This window comes from Plecotus auritus (genome assembly GCF_963455305.1).
Source record: "Plecotus auritus genome assembly, chromosome: 5".
Classification (NCBI taxonomy): Eukaryota; Metazoa; Chordata; class Mammalia; order Chiroptera; family Vespertilionidae; genus Plecotus; species Plecotus auritus.
In genome coordinates this window covers 134,971,386-134,993,718 of record NC_137776.1, presented here as the reverse complement: position 1 = coordinate 134,993,718, position 22,333 = coordinate 134,971,386, and the positions used below count along the sequence as shown (strand labels likewise).

General features: G+C 37.8%; 1 protein-coding gene across 1 annotated transcript; it reads left to right on the top strand.

The window, feature by feature from the left end:
* The first annotated feature begins 204 nt into the window (after positions 1-204).
* Positions 205-17,549, top strand: CD274 (CD274 molecule). The gene is made up of 7 exons (XM_080667828.1): positions 205-245; positions 1,899-1,964; positions 3,413-3,754; positions 10,076-10,360; positions 12,143-12,250; positions 13,748-13,807; positions 14,850-17,549. The coding sequence occupies exons 2-7, from the start codon at positions 1,913-1,915 to the stop codon at positions 14,870-14,872; spliced, it is 870 nt and encodes a 289-aa protein (XP_080523954.1). The 5' UTR covers positions 205-245; positions 1,899-1,912; the 3' UTR covers positions 14,873-17,549.
* The last annotated feature ends 4,784 nt before the right edge of the window (positions 17,550-22,333 follow it).

Sequence of the window (22,333 nt, the reverse complement as noted above, 5' to 3'; positions counted from 1 at the left end):
TTTTTAAAAGCTGATTTATGGGAAACCTCAGTGGTAAGTTTCATTTTTGGTTTCACGCGTATATATTTCCAAGGAAGAAGGATCCGCTAGTTTACTTTTAGCTGTAGAGAAAGCCCTGGCTGACTGACATCCAGCGGAACTCTCTGCAGCAGAGGGCGGGGACTCCACCCTTCCGCTCCGAGAGCCTTTAACGTGCCGCCCTCCGCAAGTTCTACAGGCAGACCCTGGCGCAGCGCCCGCCGCAGGTAGGGAGCGTGCTATCCCCGCGAGTGGCCCACTGGCCAGAATCTCTGGCCATCTCGCTTGGCATTTTTAAAATGTATGGTCTATGGTCTCCTTTATTTGAGATGAAGAGAGAAGGGAAAAGGAAAGCTGGATGCGTGGGGGTGGGGGTGGGGGTGGGGGTGGGGGTGGGCAATAGAGCCAATTACTTGTCAAGGTTAATAAGAACAGGTAACACGTTTGGCCTGTCACTAGGCAGGATCCAGTTATGCTTAATGTCAATCTTGTAAGTATATGTTTCTGTGAGTTCATAAATATGGTCCTGAGGTTGGTAGAGGGTCTATTGGAAAATTTCTGGGCTGGAAATCCATCCTCAGCCACTCACTAGCAGTATACTGTGGATAAGTCAGCACACCTGCAGCATCTCCCTAAGGTCCTTTCCTGTGGTAAGACCCAGGATACTGGAACCCGAGTTCTTTGCCCTATTTGCTCTGGGGATTTAAAAGAAGTCCTGAAGGAGGAAGAAAGGGGGAGGAAGGGGGTGAGTTAAAACATTTCTTAGCCCTAACCAGTTTGGCTCAGTGGATAGAGCATCAGCCTGCGGACTCAAGGGTCCCAGGTTTGATTCCGGTCCAGGGCATGTACTTTGGTTGCGGGCACATACCCTGTAGGGAATGTGCAGGAGGCAGCTGATCCGTGTTTCTCTCTCATCGATGTTTCTAGCTCTCTATCCCTCTCCCTTCCTCCCTGTAAAAAATCAATAAAATAAAATAAACATTTCTTAGACACACTGACCGTGGCTTATGTCAAGAATAGTTTGGGTTTGTTTTATAACACAGGGAGTACTTCAAGTACCATTGTTCCATCTTGTTTTTTTGCACCTAAAATAAATATATAGACAAACTGTGGATGATTTTCTATGGATTAAATAGCCTTGTAAATGTGATTTTTTTTTTAATGGCTATATTCCATGGTGCTGGATAACCAAACAGAAATAATCCCCCATGTTGGGCAAAAGATTATTTATAGTTACAGTGACTTACTATTTTAGTCATTCACTAGACATTTTTGCTCTCTGGAACATAGCTGATTATTTCCTTCAGGTAAACTCATAGAAGCATAACTACTTAGCCAAAGAGTCTGAATATTTTAAAGGCTTTTTGATGAAATGATAATGGAAGGAGACTTGACTTGGGGTGGTGAACACACAATATAATATACAGATGGTGCATTGTAGAATTATGTACCTGAAACGATATAATTTTATTAACCAATGTCACCCCAATAAATTCAATAGTAAATAAATGGAATGAAAATTGCCTTTCAGAAAGATTGTGCCAGTTCACATTGACAGTTGCTAGCAGATTTTAAAGAACTATGATACTTTGAAGGAAAAAAAATAGCTTTTTTTCAGTGGAAGAAGGTAGTAGAGGTTATAGGACAACAATTAGTGTATAGTCATAAAGAAAGCTTTTCTTAAAATTTGGCTTTAAATGGCTTGGGGATGTTAAGTGATGGTATTGAATTTCTAAATTCCCTGCTGCATTTCTACACTTACAAGTCAGTCATTGTCTGATTATCTGAAGACTATTTCAATTAGAACTGCCAAGTTTCATAATGTCTGGGTATTTAATTATTGAGTAAAGCAGTTTCCTTCTTGTGTTTTCTATAATTAGGTCATTTCAGAAAAATGAGGATACTTAGTAGTTTTACACTCATGGCCTACTGTCATTTGTTGAAAGGTAAGACACCAAATAAGGATTTGTCATATAGTTTAAATATTTTAACCGTAAGTTAAAGATGAAAATAAATTTAAATGCATATAATTTTTAATAGAGAGGACATTCTATTTTTCCTTCTTTATTTCATAAACATATTTCATAATCTCATATCATTGGACAAAGATTTAGGCAACACGGACAAACCAAAAAACAAAATTAACTCATTATCCATTATGCATTGTTCATTTCTCAGGTATATTTACTGAAAATATCTGGGGAAATAGTCTATGATGTTTGTTTTAAACAACGAAAGGATCATTTTATCCACCTTGCTTGGTGACATGCTGTTCCCTGAAGAGTATATTCTAAGGAAGAATTTTGGAAAGTGTCAGGGGAACAACAGTACTGGCATTATCCTAAGACCATCCCCAAATCTTCAGACTCACAAACCTCAGGCCAGACAACTGTTCAAGAGTTAGGACTACAGTCATGTGATGCTTAAAGATGATTTGGTCAATGATGGACTGTATGTACCACAGTGGTCCCTTAGGATTATAATGGAACTGAAAAATTCCTATCACCTAGTAACATTGTAGCCATCATAATGTCACAGTGCAATGCATTACTCACTTGTGTGTGGTGAGATTGGTATAAACAAACCTATTCTATTGCTAATCATATAAAAGTAGAGTACATAATACTTGATACTTATAATAAATGACTGTTACTGGTTTATGTATTTACTATGCTATACTTTTTATTGTTATTTTAGAATGCTCTTTCTACTTATAAAAAAAGGTTTGTTTCTAAACATTATGCCATTTTAGGCCAACAGCAGCCTCATACATCCTGTGTTTACGTCTTTTGATTGCATTATTTTCTCTTATGCTTGATTTAATCTCATGTTATTTTGTACAGTAAAATGTCATACAGGCTTGTAGCATAGGAGCAATAGGCTATTTCAGATAGCCTAGGTATGTAGTAGGCTATACCATATAGGTATGTGTAAGTGCACTCTATGGTATTAGCACAACAGCAGAATCACCTAACAATGCATTTCTCAGAATGTATCCCCATTGTTAAGCAGTGTATGACTGTATTGGAATCTGCCATTCAGACTACGCAGAAAGCAAATATGTGTCCAGTAAAAGGACATCCTGGGGATGTCCACATGAGACAAAGTCTTCAGGTTTAAGTACCCCATCACCATATATTATTTCCATAGTAATGTATGTTTATGAATTTTGGGACAACTTGTTTAGCTAATTTTATTATTTTTATCTCAGAGATGAAATATAGCATCCCAAAATGCATTTCAAACCCACCAGATAAAATACATATTTTAAGTAAGTCCTTAAACATAATTATCACATAAGTGACCACGTAAAATGTTCGTAAACTATGTGCTCATTATGTAAAATTTTTAAGGAATTTTCCATGTTCTGAAGATTGGTCATTTTTCTTTTCAGCATTTACTATCACAGTTACCAAGGACCTATATGTGGTAGAGTATGGCAGCAATGTGACAATGGAATGCAAATTCCCAGTAACAACACAGTTAAACCTGTTTGCATTAGTTGTCTACTGGGAAATGGGAGAAAAGAAAGTTATTCAATTTGTAAATGGGCAGGAAGACCTGAAAGTTCAACACAGTAGCTACAGCCAAAGGGCCCATCTATTGAAAGACCAGCTCTTTTTGGGAAAGGCTGCACTTCAGATCACCGATGTGAAACTGCAGGATGCTGGGGTTTACTATTGCTTGATCAGCTATGGTGGTGCCGACTACAAGCGGATTACTTTGAAAGTCAATGGTAAGAATTATTATAGGTAAAGAGGCCCAACCTTTATTAAAATCATATCAGCGATGAGAACTTTTCATTCTTGGAAGTCCACTCTTACTCTCCACAGCAGCAATCTGTTCATTCATTCATTCACACACCCATTCAATGAGCATTTCTTTTTCCTTTTTAATTTTCACTCAAGGACATGTTTTACTGATTTTAGAGAGAGGGGAATGGAGAGAGATAGAGATAGAAGATAGAAACATCAGTGTATGAGAGAAATATCAATTGATTGCCTCCCATATATACCCCCTCCAGGAATCAACCCACCATTTTCAGTGTGTCCTGACCTGGAATGGAACCAACAACCCTTTGGTGTACTGGATTACACTCCAACCAGCTGAGTCACACTGACCAGGGCCCAATGATCATTTCTTGAACCCCTCCTACTTGACAGTCCCTAGAGATTCACAGCCAAACATGACAGAGCCATGTTCCATAGAATATTCAGTTTTCCTAAAATAAATTCTCAGTCTTTACTTTGCTATTATTATAAAAGTAATACATACTATGGAAGGAAATAAAATGAATTACAAAAGTGTCTCTCCACCCTTCGCCACCATCTTCCATGATATGCAGAGATAACCAGGTAACCTCTATTTATGTGTTTTCTCCAGGCTTTTTTAAAAAAATTCAACTACTATTTTTATTTTCTTAGGTCTGCCAGCATTTTCCTTCCTTTGAACCTCTCTATGCCATACTCAACTAAAACAAATGTTAAAAACAAATTTCGCTATAAGGTTCACATTTTTAAAGAATTGAAATCAATTTATGAAGGCAAAATATAGTTATATCAAGACTAGAGAAAACTATTCTTCCTTAGCAATGGTATAAATTATGCTCACTGGGCATTCATCTTGAAAAATCTATACCAGCATTATCTTGGAGTGTTAAAGACGAACTGTGAGTGACAAATCCCTGAGTTCTGAACCACAGATATGTCATCAGGTCACCTGGGTTCAAAGTTTGGGTAAAGGAAAACACCTTAGCTGACCATCTCTGCTTTCACAGTTAAGATTCCTAGAATTGAGAGCTGAAAGGATCCCAGGCAAGAGCAGCTAACCCAAACTCCCAAGGAACAGAAATTCCCCCAAAGGGTCTTCTGCTCACATACTTCCCAAAATTGTTGAAATTACTTTCTGGTATTAAGCTGAAATCTGCCCTGTTTACTTAACAGTTTTGAAATTATGTGCCTACTTTTTTTTTCACCTTTTAATGTGACGAGAATTAAATCATCATCTCTTGGTATTTCCATTCCTAGGATAACTACGATTAATCTGAAGGTCAATAAGTAGAAAAAGTTTAAATTTATCATAAAGGGATAACTGGTCATTATAATCTCAAAATCAAAATTATATATGAATTAGGAGAAATGCACCTGTTTTATGGCGTATTACTGGGTCTCTGATTCTGGCTCAATTAATGCTACTGTTGTCAAGAAAATGCAACTTGTGTTGTGAAGTAGGTTAAATGTTCATTGTATTTTACCATATGCTTCTCCAGAACAGTGATATTCATGAAAATAGAATAGTGGGATTCCAAGTGGGATTTTAAACTTTTCTTCAGCCCATCAGCAAATATCAGACACTTTACTCTGTTTCTATGCATGAAAGAAATTATTAAGACATCATCCTATAAACAGCCAGGGATCTGGGGTAGGGAAGAAGAGCATAAGCCTGGCAGTCAAGTAGAAGTATAGAGTATAAGTCTCTCATTAGCCTGCAGGTCCTATGCAGAGTGGGACAGCTGTCCCTGCAGTGAGGAGAAGGGTGTTCTTCCAGGTCACCTGAGCTCTGTACTGTCTCCTGTGGAGCTACAATTTCCTTTCCTATGGTTTGACACAATAGGAAATCTATGGGTCTGATAGTTTTTCCAAGGCTGGGCCCCTGGTGGAATACTGTAGATGACCAATATCTGATTTGTTTGACTATTCTATTTTGTGTTATAAATTACTAAATTGGCATCCTACTCCCCATCCATCTTGTCATATCGTAGTTTTAAAGGTTAAATTGAGCTGCATTGAGAGCAAACCAGCCACCAAATTTCAGCTAAGGCTGTATCACCAATAGAAGTTTGATGTCCAGGTTACTTGAGCTACATAATTCAAGGAAGTATAGCTCCTGAGTCATCTCCATATGCAAATGATTTCACAGTAACTCTATCAGGCTTCTCTTCCCATCACTGCAAACATGTGGTAACACAGCTTCCCCACAGGGAGTTTACTTACCATGGCCTTTCAAACATGAGGCATTTCAAAAGTGAAATGAGAAACTGAAGTTTTGGATTAACTCCATTGTTATTATCACTTTAGGTGTGGGTGTTAAGGCATCCTTCGTGCTTTTTGTTTAAATACCAGATTTTCAGGCACCTGACTTTCAATTTAAACTATTGTTTTCCTTTAACCATTGAATCTAATAGCAGGGAAAATGAAGTGCCCTTTTATACTTTCAAGACCTAATTGGGATTGGGCAACTGAAAGAACAAATATTGCATAGTTAACCTGATAAAGCTAATTTGTTCCTGTGGACCCAGGGTTAACTGCTGTTATTCCCCGCCATCTCTCCCCCAAATTTACCAACCAGCCCTTTTAAAATTTTCTCTATAGCATTTATTCCTCCATCTAATCTATCATGTAGCATATCATTTAAGTGAATCTATTTTATTTATTGTCTGTCTCCTCTTTTTAGAATAGATGCTCCATAAAGGCAGAGATTTTGATGCTTTGTTCATTGCTACATCCCTAGACTTGGCATATAAGGGAAGTAGTGTGACAGGAGCACACAAGAAATATTTGTTGAATGAATGAATGAAATATTACCTCAAATAGGATAAGCCTAAACATTTTGAAACATGAGCAGGTTTGGATGTATGAGAATTTATTTCCAAGACCATACTTTCATATGAGTGCACTTAAGTGATAGTAGTAAGAGGAGGAGGAGTTCTACTAATAGTAACAGCAGTAATTAATACTAATGTAGTTCTTATTAGGTGCCAGGCCCTGACCCAAGCACATGGCCTAAATTAACTCATTTAGTCCTCAAATAACTCTATGGAGTAGGGACGTCATCATGCCCAAGATGCATATTTTTTACATTTTTATATCTGTGAATCTAAGGGTGTCTGTCAACGATGATATCTTTTTTGTTTTCTTGTTTGGTTTTTGGTAATTCTTACCTGGGGATATTTTTCCATTGAGTTTAGATAGAGTAGAAGGGAAAGAGGGAGGGAGGGAGGGAGAGAGAGAGAGAGAGAGAGAAAGAGAGAGAGAGAGAGAGAGAGAGAGAGAGAGAGAGAGAGAGAGAGAGAGAGAGAAGGAAACATTGATGTGAGAGAGACACATTGATTGTTTGCCTCTTGCACGTGCCATACCAGCCAGGCCGGGTATCAAACTTGCAACCCAGGTACATGCCCTTGACCAGGAATCAAACCTGCTACCTTTTAGTGTGTGTGTATGTGTGGGGGAGGCTGTAACCACTGAGCACACCAGCCAGAGCAGTAATGGCATCTTAGATTCAATGATGTGTGATGTTATTCTTACTTTATGGATGAGGAAACTGAGTTCCAAAGAAATTAAGTAATTTGCCCAAATTCACTCAGCTATTAAGCTGTGAAGCCAGGTTCTAAATTCAAGCAATCTGGCTCTGATATGTGTGCCCTTACCAACCAGATTTTACTGCCTGTGTTTATACCTCCGGACTGTGTATCGAGTTGTGTGTTGACTTCAAAACTACCATAAGCTTTCCTTGGTCTTGATGTGACCATTGCATTAGCCCATGCGTCCTCTAGATCCAGTAAACCAGGATCTGCCTATGTTTTTTATTATCGACCCCATCAGTAAATCATGTTAAACTAACACACGTATGTGCATGTGTGCGTGTAGTATAGGGAATGTATTATGCTATTACATAGGTTATATAATAAGAAATGGACATTTTTAAACATCACCAATTTCATATGGTTCAAATCAATACATTATGTATTCTATAATGTACAAAAATAGAAATTTAAATGGATGCAATAAAATTTAATAAGTAATATTTTCAGTTTCTTGCTAATTATGCTTCACTATCATTTGCTAATATTTTAAGGCATACTGTATCTTAGATGAAATTCATCATTAGCAAAGGTAGATGGTCTTGACAGCCTTGAGGTTTTATTTTAACCAGTACCTTGTCAGGTTCAATTACTGTACTGAATTGAATTGTCAGGTACTTACTGTTTTAACTTTATAAAGTGATGGTAAAAAGTGTCACTCCTGACATTTCCTTTTTGTCTGTGCTTGAATTATTAGTCAATCCTCAGTTTTTTTGTGGGAAACTTTTAAATTAGTTGTTTATTTTTATAAGCAGAGTAGTTTAGTTAAAATTAGATAAGAGAATCTGAACATCTATAATAAGCCCAAACAAGTCACTGACCTTTCTTTGGTATTATAAAACTCCTCTCTTCCCACAAGACCCTCATGTGGCACACAAAGTGAGGCCCAATGTCAATCAGTAAAGCTTATTAAGCTTAGATTGTTTCTTAATTGTTACGATAAAAATGCATCTAAGTAGAAGTTTTAATATTTTCTTTCTATACCCCAATACATGTGCCCCACTTTAGAAACTAAAGTAGTGGATATTTAATCAATGAGTATAATGCATGCACTCATTTATTGTGCCACATTGATACATATGCCTAGGCATGAAATAACATTCTCCCCGTTCTTGGACCATTAAAAATGATAATGGAAGAGTAAACAAGCAAACATTTTACCTTTAACGCTTTACCATTAACTGTGATTTTAGACTTGAAATTTTAATTGCCCAGAAATCAAGCTATGACTATATGAACTAGATCCTGTTATGGTAATGTTATTTCATAAAGTGTAACCAGTGGATTTGTTTTTCAATAATTCTTAAACATAACAAATGTGAGGTTGAGAAGTCAAGTACTTATGAAAACCATATTTAATGTGCTTTCAAGTTGTGATTATGTTGATTTTCAATGTTTTCATTTGTGGTTTTATTGATTTAAAAGGACAAAAATATCACATCATTATTCCAGTTTTATTTGTTCCTGGCTATATTAAATCTCTGCAAATATATCGCAAAGCCATTGTTAGGACTTCATTAAAGGAATAGAGAGCTAAGGCTCTAGGTGGACCAGTAGTGGTTACACTAAAGTATTATAGGAGTAAGATAAAGATGATACCCATAGAACGATAACACGTTAACATGATTGTAATGAATAAACATGAATAAAGATATTAGGTGATATAAATGCACTAAATAATAGTACACTGGTTATTTTAATCCTAAAAGTGTCCCTAACCAATTCTCTAAAATTTAATCAAACTTTCTTCCTTATGTATAGTTATTTGAATGATTTGTTAAAATAGCCAGCATTAAAAAAAGTTTTAAAAAATAAGTACTCTAATGTGGTATTCTGGATGAGATCAGAATAGAAAAAGGACGTTAGGGAAAAACTAGTGAAATGGAATAAATTGTGAAGTTTAGTTAATAGTAATGTACTAATGTTGGTTCCTTAGTTATAAGAAATGTACCCTAGTGAAGTAAGATGTTAAGAGTGGGGGGACTGGGGGAGAAGTATGCAGGAATTCTGCACTATCTTTGTATCTTTTCATAAATATAAAACTATTGTAAAATAAAATATATATTTTTAAAAAATAAGATTTAAAAAAATTTTATCTGGGAACATGTGTCAATTTTTATAATGCCATCATACTATTTTCATACCTAATTTCTGAACATTGACCTAAAGTTGAAAAGTGAATGGCACATCAGAATCAGATTTTTTGTTTATTCAGTAGCCTAAGAAGCAGAGAGATTCATGTTTATGAAGAGTGCATTATAACAACAAAAACAAAATATCCAGAAATAAATTTAAGAAGAAATGTGCCCTATGTAAAAACTATAAAATTTTACTGAGAAACATATGAAGACTTGAGTAAGTAGACAGACATATTTTATATTTGGATAGAAAGACTACTGTTTTAAAGATAACAATTCTTTTAAAATTTATATATTTCCTTTGAGTCCAATGAAAATAACAATACGATATTTATAGCAAGATAATTGTTCCTTTAAGTCCAAACTTGGCCCAAGTATGAATAGAAGAGTTAAGGCAGAACTAGCAGTTCCCCACTGCTGAGACATCTGAACATTCAGCTGATTTCTATGAGAACCAGCCTGGATTTATCTTCTTTCTAATCAGGACACCACCAAGCCATACTTCTAGTTCTGTGCTAAGTGAAAGCCCTGACTTCTCTTCTTTCTGCTCATGACCTAGCCCCATACCGCAAAATCAACCAAAGAATTTCTGTGGATCTGGACACCTCTGAACACGAACTAACATGTCAGGCTGAGGGTTACCCTGAGGCTGAAGTCACCTGGACAAGCAGTGACCACCGAGTCCTGAATGGCAAAACCACCATCACGAGTTCTGAGAGGGATGAGAAACTTCTCAATGTGACCAGCACACTTAGAGTCAACACAACAGCTAATGAGATTTTCTACTGCACTTTTCGGAGATCAGGTTTTGAGGAAAACAGTACATCTGAGTTGGTCATCCCAGGTAATATTTTGAAAGTCTCAATTAAAATGTGCCTAGTGCTATCCCCTGGCACCAAGCATGATGCCTGCTCATGCCTGTTTGTTGAATGAATATGCAGCCTGCTTCCTCATCTCCATTCATCCAAGTCATACTGCTATATTTATTGAATATTTATATATCAACAAATATTTATTGAAATATAGCCTATGTGCAAACTGTCATAGAAGAATAAGGCAGTTCCTATTTTTTAGGAAACAGATAAAAAAAAAACACAGGCAATCTCATCCATGCAGAAATGCTGTTGTGGCTGAGGGACCCAAGAGAGCACCTGAAAAGAATACTCAATTCAGGCCATTTGCCTCCCTCAAGGGAGTCTATGACATTTCAACTCAGGGCAGTCTGCTTAGTGCATGGGGCTAAAGGCTGTGTGTCCTTGGGCAAGTTATTCAACTTCTGTAGGCCTTATTTTCCTCATATGGTTATAACCTGTTGGGCAAAATTATCATGGGATTACTTGAGCTACAGTGTATGACAATGATTTTAGACTTATACCTGCACAAATTCAGCTTTTTTTTTTTTATTCCCCTACCCTACAGAAGTGGGTAAGGCAGGAAACAGTCTGGTGACAGGCTCAGACCTTTAGAAAGTGGGCAAGCATGATGTTAAATAAATAAAATCAGAGGTATTCTGAGAAGCACTTTTTACCACTCTCTCCCCCACTAGACGTTGACAGTAAAGCTTCAGGTACTTCAGAGAAAACAACTTTAAAAAAATGGGTAGAAAAGTCAAGCAATAGGAAAATATAATCCAGCCCCCCCCCCCCTCAAAAAAAAAGTTTAGATAATGGAAGATGCTCTTACTGGGCATGAGTCACTTTGGTAGGAGCTGCATTAGTGGTTTCCTGCCATTTAACAGCTGTTTTATGACAGCTTATTTGTGGAATGACTTAGAATAACTTGAACTGCTTGGAGTCTGTTTCCTCATCTGTAACCTGGGGATTTTTTTTACACCTGGCATACCTAACTCATAAACTTATTTTGAGACTCAAAATAGATATGAGCAGGCATAGACTGTAAGCTACTAGATGAAGGCTGACTGCTGTTGTGGCTTTAAAACTTGAACTAGGTAGTCAGGGATCATGACTAATGGTGGGAGGTTAGCAGTCTCTGAGCCTCATGTGTCATGGGACCACCTTTTTTTCCTGCATGGGACCACAGACAGAGAGATTGGGAGATAGGTGAGAGGCACTAATGATTAGATGTCCCGAGATTCAAACTGTGGAAAAAGAAAAGATAAAAATTGGTCCCCAATCATGACCACAGATATAGGGAGGTGAGCATTCTTTGGCAGTGCTAGTTGGCCTTCATGTTCCATCTTTGCCGTGTATATCAGGCTGTTAACTTCAATATTAAAGCATACTAGAGAAAGTGAAATAATCAAGGCTGCCATTTAGGATTGAGCAGCCACCCACTGTGGTACTGTGCTATGCACTTTACAAACATTAGCCTTATTGTTTCCAACTTGTAGGCTGGTTATAGGACTTGTCAGAGATGTCAAAGCTAGTGAGTGGCAGCAGAATTTAACCCCAGGTTCATCTGTCCAAAGCCTGGGCTGCTTCTACTTTTCCATGCTGCTCTCACTTTCATATTGGAGGTATCTCATCATTCCAGCCACTCACTGGCCAGGAACTTTTGAAAATTAATCTAAAGCTAACCTCAGTCATTTTCAAGGATGATTATTCTCTTGACTCCTTCCCATCAAAATTTTATCTTTAGTCTATTTTTGTTTTGTTTTGATTTTCAGAACCACCTACAATTCCAAGAAATAAGAGGATTCGCTGGGCAATTCCGGGAGCCATCCTGTTGTTGTTATTTGTAGCCCTGGCAGTGGTCTTCTGTCTACAAAGAGATGGTATTTCCTTTATTGAAAGGGTCTTCACTAGGGATGTGGGGAAATGTATGGGGTGCTAATGGTACTTAGTAGGCAGAGCCAAGGATGCCAAACCTGCTGTAATGTGCAGGGCAGTCCCACGGAACAGGGAACAGTCCTATCCCAAACGCTTGCAGTACCCCCACCAGGAAACACAGATTTATAAAATGCTGCCTTCCTATTAGCCTTTCCTTTCAGGGCTTGTTTTCAATTATGCAAAGTAGATGTTAGCTATGCCACCATGGGAACCTGTATATCACCTCTTCCTCTAGCCCTGTTCATTCTCCTATCCAGCAGCATCACCAGCATTGGAGGGCAGCAGTGCACACTATAGGAGCATTTCTGAAGGAATGACAGTTGGATCATGACTGCAGGGGAACCTGACTTGCCTTTGCAAGGTGGCACAAAGACATTCTACTGTTTAATAGCAATTACAGTGATGCTGAGCAGGATTGCTGAGTGAAGATCCATGTGTATAAAAGTGAGGGGTAGGAGAGCAGGAGTGAATAGAGGTTGAAGAAGACCATCATCATGCAGTTCTTTCTATTATGGGAATAACTAATAACCACAGACTTAGAGGAGAGAAAAAGCTAAAATACCTGTTGGTTTTAGTTGAATTTGAGTCTTATATTAGTTGCACTGTTATATTGAGCTGGTTTCTGGATACCCTAAGTTATAAAAATAGTTCCTTCTGTAGAGCTATGATACTTTTACCATAGAGTATTTTGCTGATTATGCAATTTTCTAAATAATTTGAATGTGCTTATCTCTGTTTACTTATGGCAACAATTGAAATGCAGGAAAATGAGCCTATTCAAATAATTTCTTCCCATTTTAAGATGACTCAGAGAAAACATTTCTCCAATTCTTTGAGAAGTATACTAAAGGACACAATGGTGGTTTGTGTGGAGTTATCTGTTGTCAATAAGGAAGCAGAAAATGGAAGGGAATTCCAGTAGTTGTTGAGAAATTCCCCACAACCCTTTAAGAGGGGATCTGGGAAAGTAGTGTAATTGAGGGAGTGGAGGTTGCTGATTCTAAAGACTACTTAATGCTTAACAGAACACAGACAGCCAGAATATAAGGACCAAGTTTCAATGACAGGAAGATCCTGAGATGGAGTTGATTTGTCCAAGGAAGTGACTATTACCAACTTGCATTTTGAATATTTTCCTATGGAAATTATTAGTTGGTATTAGAAATGACTAGGAAACCAGTGCATGATAAAGTACCTAAAAGTTTGGTCCATCTCTGAGGGAAGAATGGAAAATAAAAGTATATACTTATAAAGAAAATCTAGGAGCAAAAGCCCTAAACTGTTGAATTAACCTCAGGGGTTGAGACATGTGGAATAAGGAAGTCTACCAGATTTTCTAGGGATTAAAAATGTTTCATAGGAACCTGGAATTTAAACTTGAGTCACTGTGTGGGATGTAGAATTGTGTTTTGTGGAAATAAAATGTGTTTGTTTTTTTCAAGTGAGAATGACGGATGTGGAAAAATGTGTCACTCGAGACATGAACTCAAAGAAACAAAATGGTAAGAATATTAGCAGGGATTGAGAAGTTGAAGAAAAAGGAAACAAAAAGCTAAAGTATTAACAAGGAGGAATCTATCAGCCATAATTCCTCTTCTTTTTAAAGAATGCTAGCTGTTGGAACTGCTGGCTTCTTTTTGCCTCACAACTCTAATATAAGAACTCCTCTTTCCCCCCCCCCGCAGTCTGAGAAGGTTTAGAGATGGCCTGGAGAGTAAAGAATGATGAGCAGCTCTGTGTGTGTGTTGGGGGTGGAGGGGGAAAAGGCTTGAGCTGGGGTGGGAGGCAGTTTCTCTCTGCTAGGTTTCTATTGCTTTGCATCCTAACTTCTCCCTGGAAGACGACCAAGTTGACTTATGTAGATAGATCGATCAATAAAAGTTGTATGTCAGGAACTGTGTTAGTACCTCCTTTAATTCCCTCCAACCCCTCAAATGAAGGAGATAAATACTAGGATTATCTCCACTTTATATTTGAGAATACAGGGCCAAGAAGATCATGTAAATTGCACCAAAACATACAGCTGATAAATGACAAAAATCAGGCTTTGAGGCCCATTTGCTTGACCATAGAACCTTAGTCTTAGCCTATCTGCTTGATTCCATTTTGCCACAAATGTCTATATTTATAAAAGGTCAGAAAGATCTCACCCAACTGAACTAAGAGAAATGATGTTTTCAATTTGCTTTAATATATTTAGAAACCAAACTTCACAAGAAGCCCAACTTTAAAGTAATCTAATCAGATTGGACAAGCTCAGGCAGGTTTTATTATATGGTTTCCTTTGTGTATAAAGCTAACTAGTGAATGTTGTTTGGGTTATCCTAGGGTGACCAACCATCCCAGTTTTCTCAAGACTAAAGGTTTCTCAGTTCAGGGGACTCTCAATTTTAAAATCAGGACAGTCTGGGACAAACTGGGATGGTTGGTCACCCTTTATCAAGTAAAGGTATTTGAGCAAAAATATACTCTGCTTCTTTATCTTCTTGCAAATGTATTATACCATCTAGCAAATATAAAATATTTCTCATTATTGCTCTCCAGCTACACAGTTTGAGGAGACGTAATCCAACATTGAAACTTCTGGTCTTAAAGCAGGGATTCTCAGCCTGTGGTTTGCGTTTGTCAGGGCTGAGCATGACCAGAGGTGTGCAATAGGCCGGCAGCTGCAGGCGATGTAGGACTCAAAAGGCTCAAGCACTGAAAATGGAAGCTGGAAAAGAAGAGGAGAACAAAGAACAAAGGAAACCTTGATACTTCAGAATGACGGGGAGACTCATCAGTGCCTATGGAAGGGAGAAAGGAAACTTCTGAATGATGAGCCTCCACACAAATTGTCCATCGCTCTTCCTAGGAAAACAAGTTGAGATTCCCTGATTTACTGGTCAGTTCTTACAGAAGTGCCTTCAATCAGTGTCTTGATTTGTCTTCTGTGTGACTGAGAGTGCTGGTGTTGTAACAGTATTTAAATATGAGTGATTTCTATTTATTTTGAGTTTGTGGGGTCTTGTCGTGTGAATGTGATTGTGAATGATTTTCTTTGGAAGGTATATTGTCACCAAACTAAACTTCCTGCTTAATCACTTGTATGTGTCCAGGAAAATGTATAGTACTTGTTAGCTGCTTTGTATCTATAATTATTGTTATGTAGGAAGCACACGAACAAACCATTGGTTTGTATAGGATAAGGGAGTGGTAAATAGCAGACCTCAGATTTCCCGGACTGTCACCCACTGTCCTTTTAGAATATAATTTACAGCTGCTAATTCATTCATTCAGCAAATATTTAGGAAATGCGTTTGCATGCCAATCACTGTGCCAGGCAATGAGTCTACAGATGTGAGAAAAATAAAGTACTTCCCCTAAAGGAGCTCATAGCATAATGGGGAGACTGGTAGGAAAATGTATTATTACACTTTGTGCAGTGTCATAGCATAAGGTGTTGGAGGAGAATGATAGTGAGAGGGAGAAAGTCTAGATATGCTGCCAAAAGGAGGGGGGTACTCTTGGTGGCCAGTCAGTGTGTTCCTGGACAACTGAAAATAATTTAATAATCAAAGCAATTTTAGTTTATGAGATAATATCAATAATTTTATTTTTTATGTTTTTAAGATGTCAAATTTTTAAAAACTGTAGAAAATAACTTTTGAATTTCTTTTCTATCATTATATTTACCCCTTATTTATTTGCTTTGTCATGCAACCTGATGCTTATTTATATAGTGTCTGGTATTATTTAACAGTTCTTTTTTATTTAAATGCAGTTGAATTTTGAATTTAGACCTTTCCATGATTCAAAATGCAGGAATTCAACTAGGAAACATTAAAAAGTCTCCACTCCATCCTTATCATCCAGGTTGCCTTTCTAGAAGCAACTGCTCTTGCCTTTGTTTATTATGCTTCTGAAGATATTCTATGAATGTTTGTGGAAATACATATATATACGGAAAGTCCTCAGGTTACATCAGATTCGATGTACATCGTTTTGTGGTTACATCACCATCTCCCATTTATTTATATAAAAAAAAGTTCCGTCATATGTACATATGTGCTTTATGTGTTTTATTATTTATTTACCACAAGTAAAGGTCAGGAATTGTTATCTTTCTTTTAAAATTTTTTTACTGTTTTAATTCATTACTACTGTGTATGTGCTCCATGTGAGTTACGTAGGTGCTTATGTAGGTGGGTTCCGACTTACGGCGAAAATCGCATTACGTCGTGCGGTAGAAATGTAACCCGAGGACCTACTGTTAGCATATTTTTTTTTCTTCCTCTTTTCCACGTGTGTGGTAACACATTACGTACCTGATGTACACTTTGCTATTTTTATTTAATATATTATGTTATATGTAGCAGTGGGACAAATATGAAGTTCCCAGAGGTCAGGCACTGTGTCTTGTTAGTTTCTAGAACACCTTTTCTATAGCCTCTTAGTATCTTTCATAAGACTTAGTACATGCTAAATATGTACCACGTCTACATTTAGACAACCAGCAATTCATTAAGTAGTTGCTTTATGACTGAGGAGGGATTTGGTTTATTTTGTCTTTTTCAAAATGGGACCCATGGATTCTCTAACTGGGTCAATTTAGTCCTAAAGAATGACTTTATTACTAATTCTGTGTGACAGAATCATGTCTGCAACTTGTTATTTTGTTTGTTTTCTCTTGAGTATAAACTTGACTTTGATATTGTACTTGCAAAATTACATGTTCTTTTGGGAAATTCCAGTAGAGTACCTTGACCCTAGACCCTCATCTGTGCCAATAAAGACCCATGAGTTATGCTTAAACCCTTGAGTCCTGCCAGTTTTCATCACTACAGAGGCCTCTTAAGATCTTGCTTTCCAAAGGTGTTGAGATTCAGATGCCTTCTCAGAAGCTCCCAGAGTATTCCTTCCCTCTTAGCCATTTACCTGGATTGATGACAAGGAAAACCGTCTTTGCTTTTTCACATGTCAAAGCTGAAGAAACAGGATCTCCAACAAAATGTTTTCTCTTATCTTTTTGCACATGTTCATTTGTACAATATCCCTTGTTTGTGTGATGTACAAGCAAGGATCCATTCTATTCATTCCATTCCTAAGTCTTAATGCCTTCATGGTGTTCGATTTATAAAGCACTTTAGCCCTTTGTCTTGTGTTTTATTGTAAATTACTTAAGCAGAAATGATATATAATTCTGCATTTGATTGTCATTGTATACACCTGCATTAATTTAATAAAACATTCTTATTTATTGTTTCCAGTACTCCAGCATGACCATTTTTTTGGTTTTCTACATGTCTTACAAAAACCACTCCTAATTTAGCATCCCAGTGGAGACAGTTACTTGAAAGATCTTCAGCCATCTTCCTAGTTCTTTTCTTTTTATAGCTTCTATGTCTACACAGCATGCTCTTGAGTCCTGCATAATGAAAAATATCAAAAGAATTATTTTTAAAAGAATATGTTGAAAATTTTTATTCTCTGTCACTCAATAGCTTCTTTTAGGAGAATACAAAAAAAAATTGTCAAAATTGTGCCATCCAAATTGAAGAGTTGAGGGTGGGAAAGTGGAAGAGAAGGAGTGGTAAAGAGAACTATAGGGAAACAAAGGGGCTTTCCTTTATGCGAGTACTCTTCTCGGATCAGTAAACATGGATATGTAAGCCAACACACATGAAGCTGGATGTAATTCAATCTTCCGGTTCTGAATAGGAAGTGAGAAACCTAGAGCAAAGCCAAGGTTAGAATTGAGGCCTGATACAGAGTGCTACCATAAGGAGATTTATAGTTTTACAACAAATGACAACACTTGTCATTCAAGGAAGTATAGAACTTTTAATGCTGTCATCTAGCTTAATTAGTCACCAAGATCACTTTAGAGACTTTTGGTCATTTCTCAGAATCAGACACTCAAAAGGTGAAGATGATTTTTAAGAATATACACTGAGTGGCCAGATTATTATGATCTCTGAATGCATAATAATCTGGCCATTCAGTGTATATCCTATATAATAAAAGGCTAATATGAAAATTGTCCCCTCGACCAGGAGTTCAACCAGCAGGCAGGCCAGCCAACCACCCATGTCCCTTCCCCCTGGCCAGGCTGGCTGGACCCCACCTGTGCATGAATTCATTCATACACACACACACACACACACACACACACACACACACACAGAGTGGCCAGATTATTATGCGTTCAGAGATCATAATAATCTGGCCACTCAGTGTATGTCAGATTCTACATGGTTTTTTAAAACATATATATACAGTATATATATATAAATATACATATATATTTATATATATATATAATTGATTTTAAAGAGTAAGGAAGGGAAAGAGAGAGAAACATCAATGTGAGAGTGAAACATTGATGTGAGAGAGAATCATTGATCGACTGCCTCCTGCACGCCCCCTACTGGCGATTGAGCCTGTAACCCATGCATGTGCCCTGACTGAGAAACCGTGATCTTCTGGTTCATGGGTTGTCAATCACTGAGGCACACTGGCCAGATTCCTTGTTATAATTTAAATATTTACAGAATTATTTTTATTTTAAGAAAAGTTAAAGTTTGACCAAACTGAAGCAATTGCCAGTAGTTGGGTTCTATAATTAATAATCATGATAATTACCATTCATTGAGTATATATTCTATGTCAGGCACTAAGAGTTACATACATTATCTCATTTAATGCCATGAACCAGCAAGAAGGTGTTCCAAACAAGAAAACCACGTTTGCCTGGATGACTGCCAAATCAGCAAAGTTAAGGAAAAATGGAGCATTAAGTAGGCAAAAATAAATAAGACTGCATAATTACAGTGATATTATGGGGACGCTTTAAAAAGTTTTGATTGAAATTCCTGCTGATTATTTACTTACATCTTTTCCCTCAACAAAAAATATAAAATGGTCATTTAAAAATATTGTATATAAGACTATGACATTAATTTTGAGTGGACAGTAAGTAGCCAAATATTGGCTGAAATATACACTTCTTAGTTTCTTAATTATTGTGAAGCTATCATATTTTGGCTCCATTTTCCCCACTTATTAATGATCTGATTACATATTCTATAATAGAAAAATGCAATTGGATGGACAGGAAGTTTAGAATATCCATTTCCATTGAGGAGACATTATCGGTAAACACAGATTCCCCATCTCCTCTTTCCACTCAGTGTGAACTCTGTAGGAGATATCTTGCAGAAGAAAATGAGTATCTAATCCTGTCTTGGCTGAGGAGAAAGTCAGGCTTGGGAGATAGGCAGCCGTGGAGTGAAATCTCATTCACAACCAGGATTCAATCCCTCACCAGAGCCTTTCAGGTCAGATGACAAACCAGGGGGTGATCTAAGGGTTGAGGGCAGGTCAGAAATGTTAAGGGACACCCATTGCAGAGATAGGCCTGAGGAAATGAGCAGCAGCAACCTAGTTGAAGGTGAGGTAAAGGGAGGTGAAGATCCACCCAGTCTCTAAACTTGCATTATCTCTAGGTTAAGGACTAGCCAAAGGATCCCACAAAGGTTCTCAATGTGTTGATATCCCTGGGGATGACAATGATGGTCGTGTAATAAGTTCAAATAGTGTTTCAGTGCCTACATTTTGGGGGGGTAATTTTCAAGATGATAACTGAATAGGCTGTGATGATAACAGAAGGGCTGTGTGGCAGGATTGCAATATACCTCAACATATTAATCTGTTTTTTCCCTGTGTAGTTCCCTTTACCTCCCCTCTCTCTCTTTGTAGCCTGAGGGTCGATTTCCCTCTCCAGCCCCATGCCAAAGCTCAGACATAGAAAGTACCACAATAACACCTGCAATTCCCACAATTCACTACAAATAGCTCAGTGGCTCACAATTACTCATTGGGCATCTTCTACAGGCCAGGCATTTACAGGGCACTGTGGGAAAGTTAAAGATATTAAATGTGGCTCATGCAGTCATGGAGCTTATTGTCTGAGGAGACAATACATACATTCATGAAGAATTAAGTAATATCTCAAGTGTTAGGGAATGTGAGACTCTAAGAAAATGTCTCAAAACAGTGAGAAGAGAGGACATCAAAAGCTGTGAAGCAGAGGAAGGAGGAAATCCTAGGTGCTAGGAAACCTGCAGCAAGGAGGCCAGATCCCACTTGGCCCCTGGAGAATGGAGAGGTGCCTACCTCTGAGTATGTGCATTTTAGTCCACTCAGGCTGCCGTAACAAAACACCAGACTAGGTGGCTTATCAACAACAGTTTCTTCCTCACATTTCTGGAGTTTGGGAAATCCAAGATCAAGGCAACAGCAGGGTTGTGTTGTGGTCAGCACCCTCTTCCTGGCTCATGTGTCCTCACATGGTAGAAGGGACAAGGGATCTCTGTGGGATCTCTTTCATAAGAACAGTAATCGCATTCATGAGAGTCCCACCTAAGCACCTCCCAAAGACCCCATTGTCCTAATAACATCATTTTGAGGATTAGGATTTGGGGCAGAGAGGGGGACCAAAACTTTCAAACCATAGCTGTGTAGAAAGCAGGTGTTTGGCCAAAACCGGTTTGGCTCAGTGGGAGAGCGTCAGCCTGCGGACTGAAAGGTCCCAGGTTCGATTCCGGTCAAGGGCATGTAACTTGGTTGCGGGCACATCCCCAGTGGGAGGTGTGCAAGAGGCAGCTGATCGATGTTTCTCTCTCATCGATGTTTCTGACTATCTATCACTCTTCCTTCCTCTCTGTAAAAAATCAATAAAATATATTAAAAAAAAAAAAAAAAAGAAAGCAGGTGTTTGGTTTTTTTTTTTTTTTCCTTTTATAAAGGACTAGAGGCCTGATGCATGAAATTCGTGCAAGAATAGGCCTTCCTTCCCCCCCACCCCTCCCCACCCCGCCACTGCTGGCTCTGGCTTCCCTCTGGCACCTGGGCCCCGGGCTTCCCTTGCAGCCCCAGCTTCGTCCAGAAGATTGTCCAGTCTAATTAGCATATTGTGCTTTTATTATTAAAGGTAAGTTTAATGATTGAAGAAAATCTGTGATCCCTTATATTTCTAGAGGAAATCTAAATTAGTACAACCTCTAAAAAGGATAATTTGGCAATATCTATAAAAAGTATAAATGACAGAGCAATTCCATTTAGAGAAATTAACCCTACACTATATTCTCATAGGTGTAAAATGACCTATGTATAAAGGATATTCATTGCAATTTTATTTATAATAGAAAAACATTGGAAACAACCCAAACACCCATCAATATAGAACGGATTAAATGTGGTGGCACATCAAAACAATAGAATACTTTATTAGATAGCCATGTAAACAAATAAGGAAATTCTGTACTATTATAAAACAGATCTCCAATATATATTTATCATTTAAAAAGGAAGTTACAGAACAGTGGACAGTAAGCCACTATACACTATTATGCATATAGCATGTACACTAAGAACACTGCATACTAGGTACTTACTAGTAGTATGTATACTATGTACACTTAAAGCATATATTATGTGCACTATGTATCTTTCCAGATATATATTTTTCGCCTTTGAAAGGAAGGAATATAGATGTATATTTGCCATGTATACATATATATCAGAAAGGATGCATAAGAAATTGGTAAAACTGGTTGCCTTTGGGGTGGCATATTGGGTTCCTGGTGGGAGAATTTTACTGGTGTAATCTCTTGGCTTTTGAATCCTGTGAACATATTACCTATCTATAATAATAAAAGCATAATATGCTAATTAGACCGGTTGTCCTTCGGGACAAACTTCTGGACGAAGTCAGGGCTGCGAGAGAAGCCTGGGTCCCGGATGCCAGAGGGAAGCCGGTGCTGGCAGCCAGGGGAAGGAAGGCCTACTCTTGCACGAATTTCATGCATCGGGCCTCTAGTCATAAATAAATAAACTATAGTTTTTAAAAATTTGAGCTCAATTACTTGCCTTCCAGGGACTTTCATAAACTTTGAAGGAAATAGTAACTCTCAATGTATAAGTCCAATACAAACATCAGTTGTGAGGAAGTTTGAACAATTCCACCACCACCAGATTTCAGTCTG

Excerpts from the sequence above, each read along its gene's own strand:
- CD274 (XM_080667828.1), top strand. The coding sequence starts at position 1,913 with ATGAGGATACTTAGTAGTTTTACACTCATGGCCTACTGTCATTTGTTG. Across the intron at positions 12,251-13,747 it reads CTTCTGTCTACAAAGAGATG|TGAGAATGACGGATGTGGAA; the intron begins GTATTTCCTTTA and ends GTTTTTTTCAAG. Across the intron at positions 13,808-14,849 it reads GAACTCAAAGAAACAAAATG|CTACACAGTTTGAGGAGACG; the intron begins GTAAGAATATTA and ends ATTGCTCTCCAG.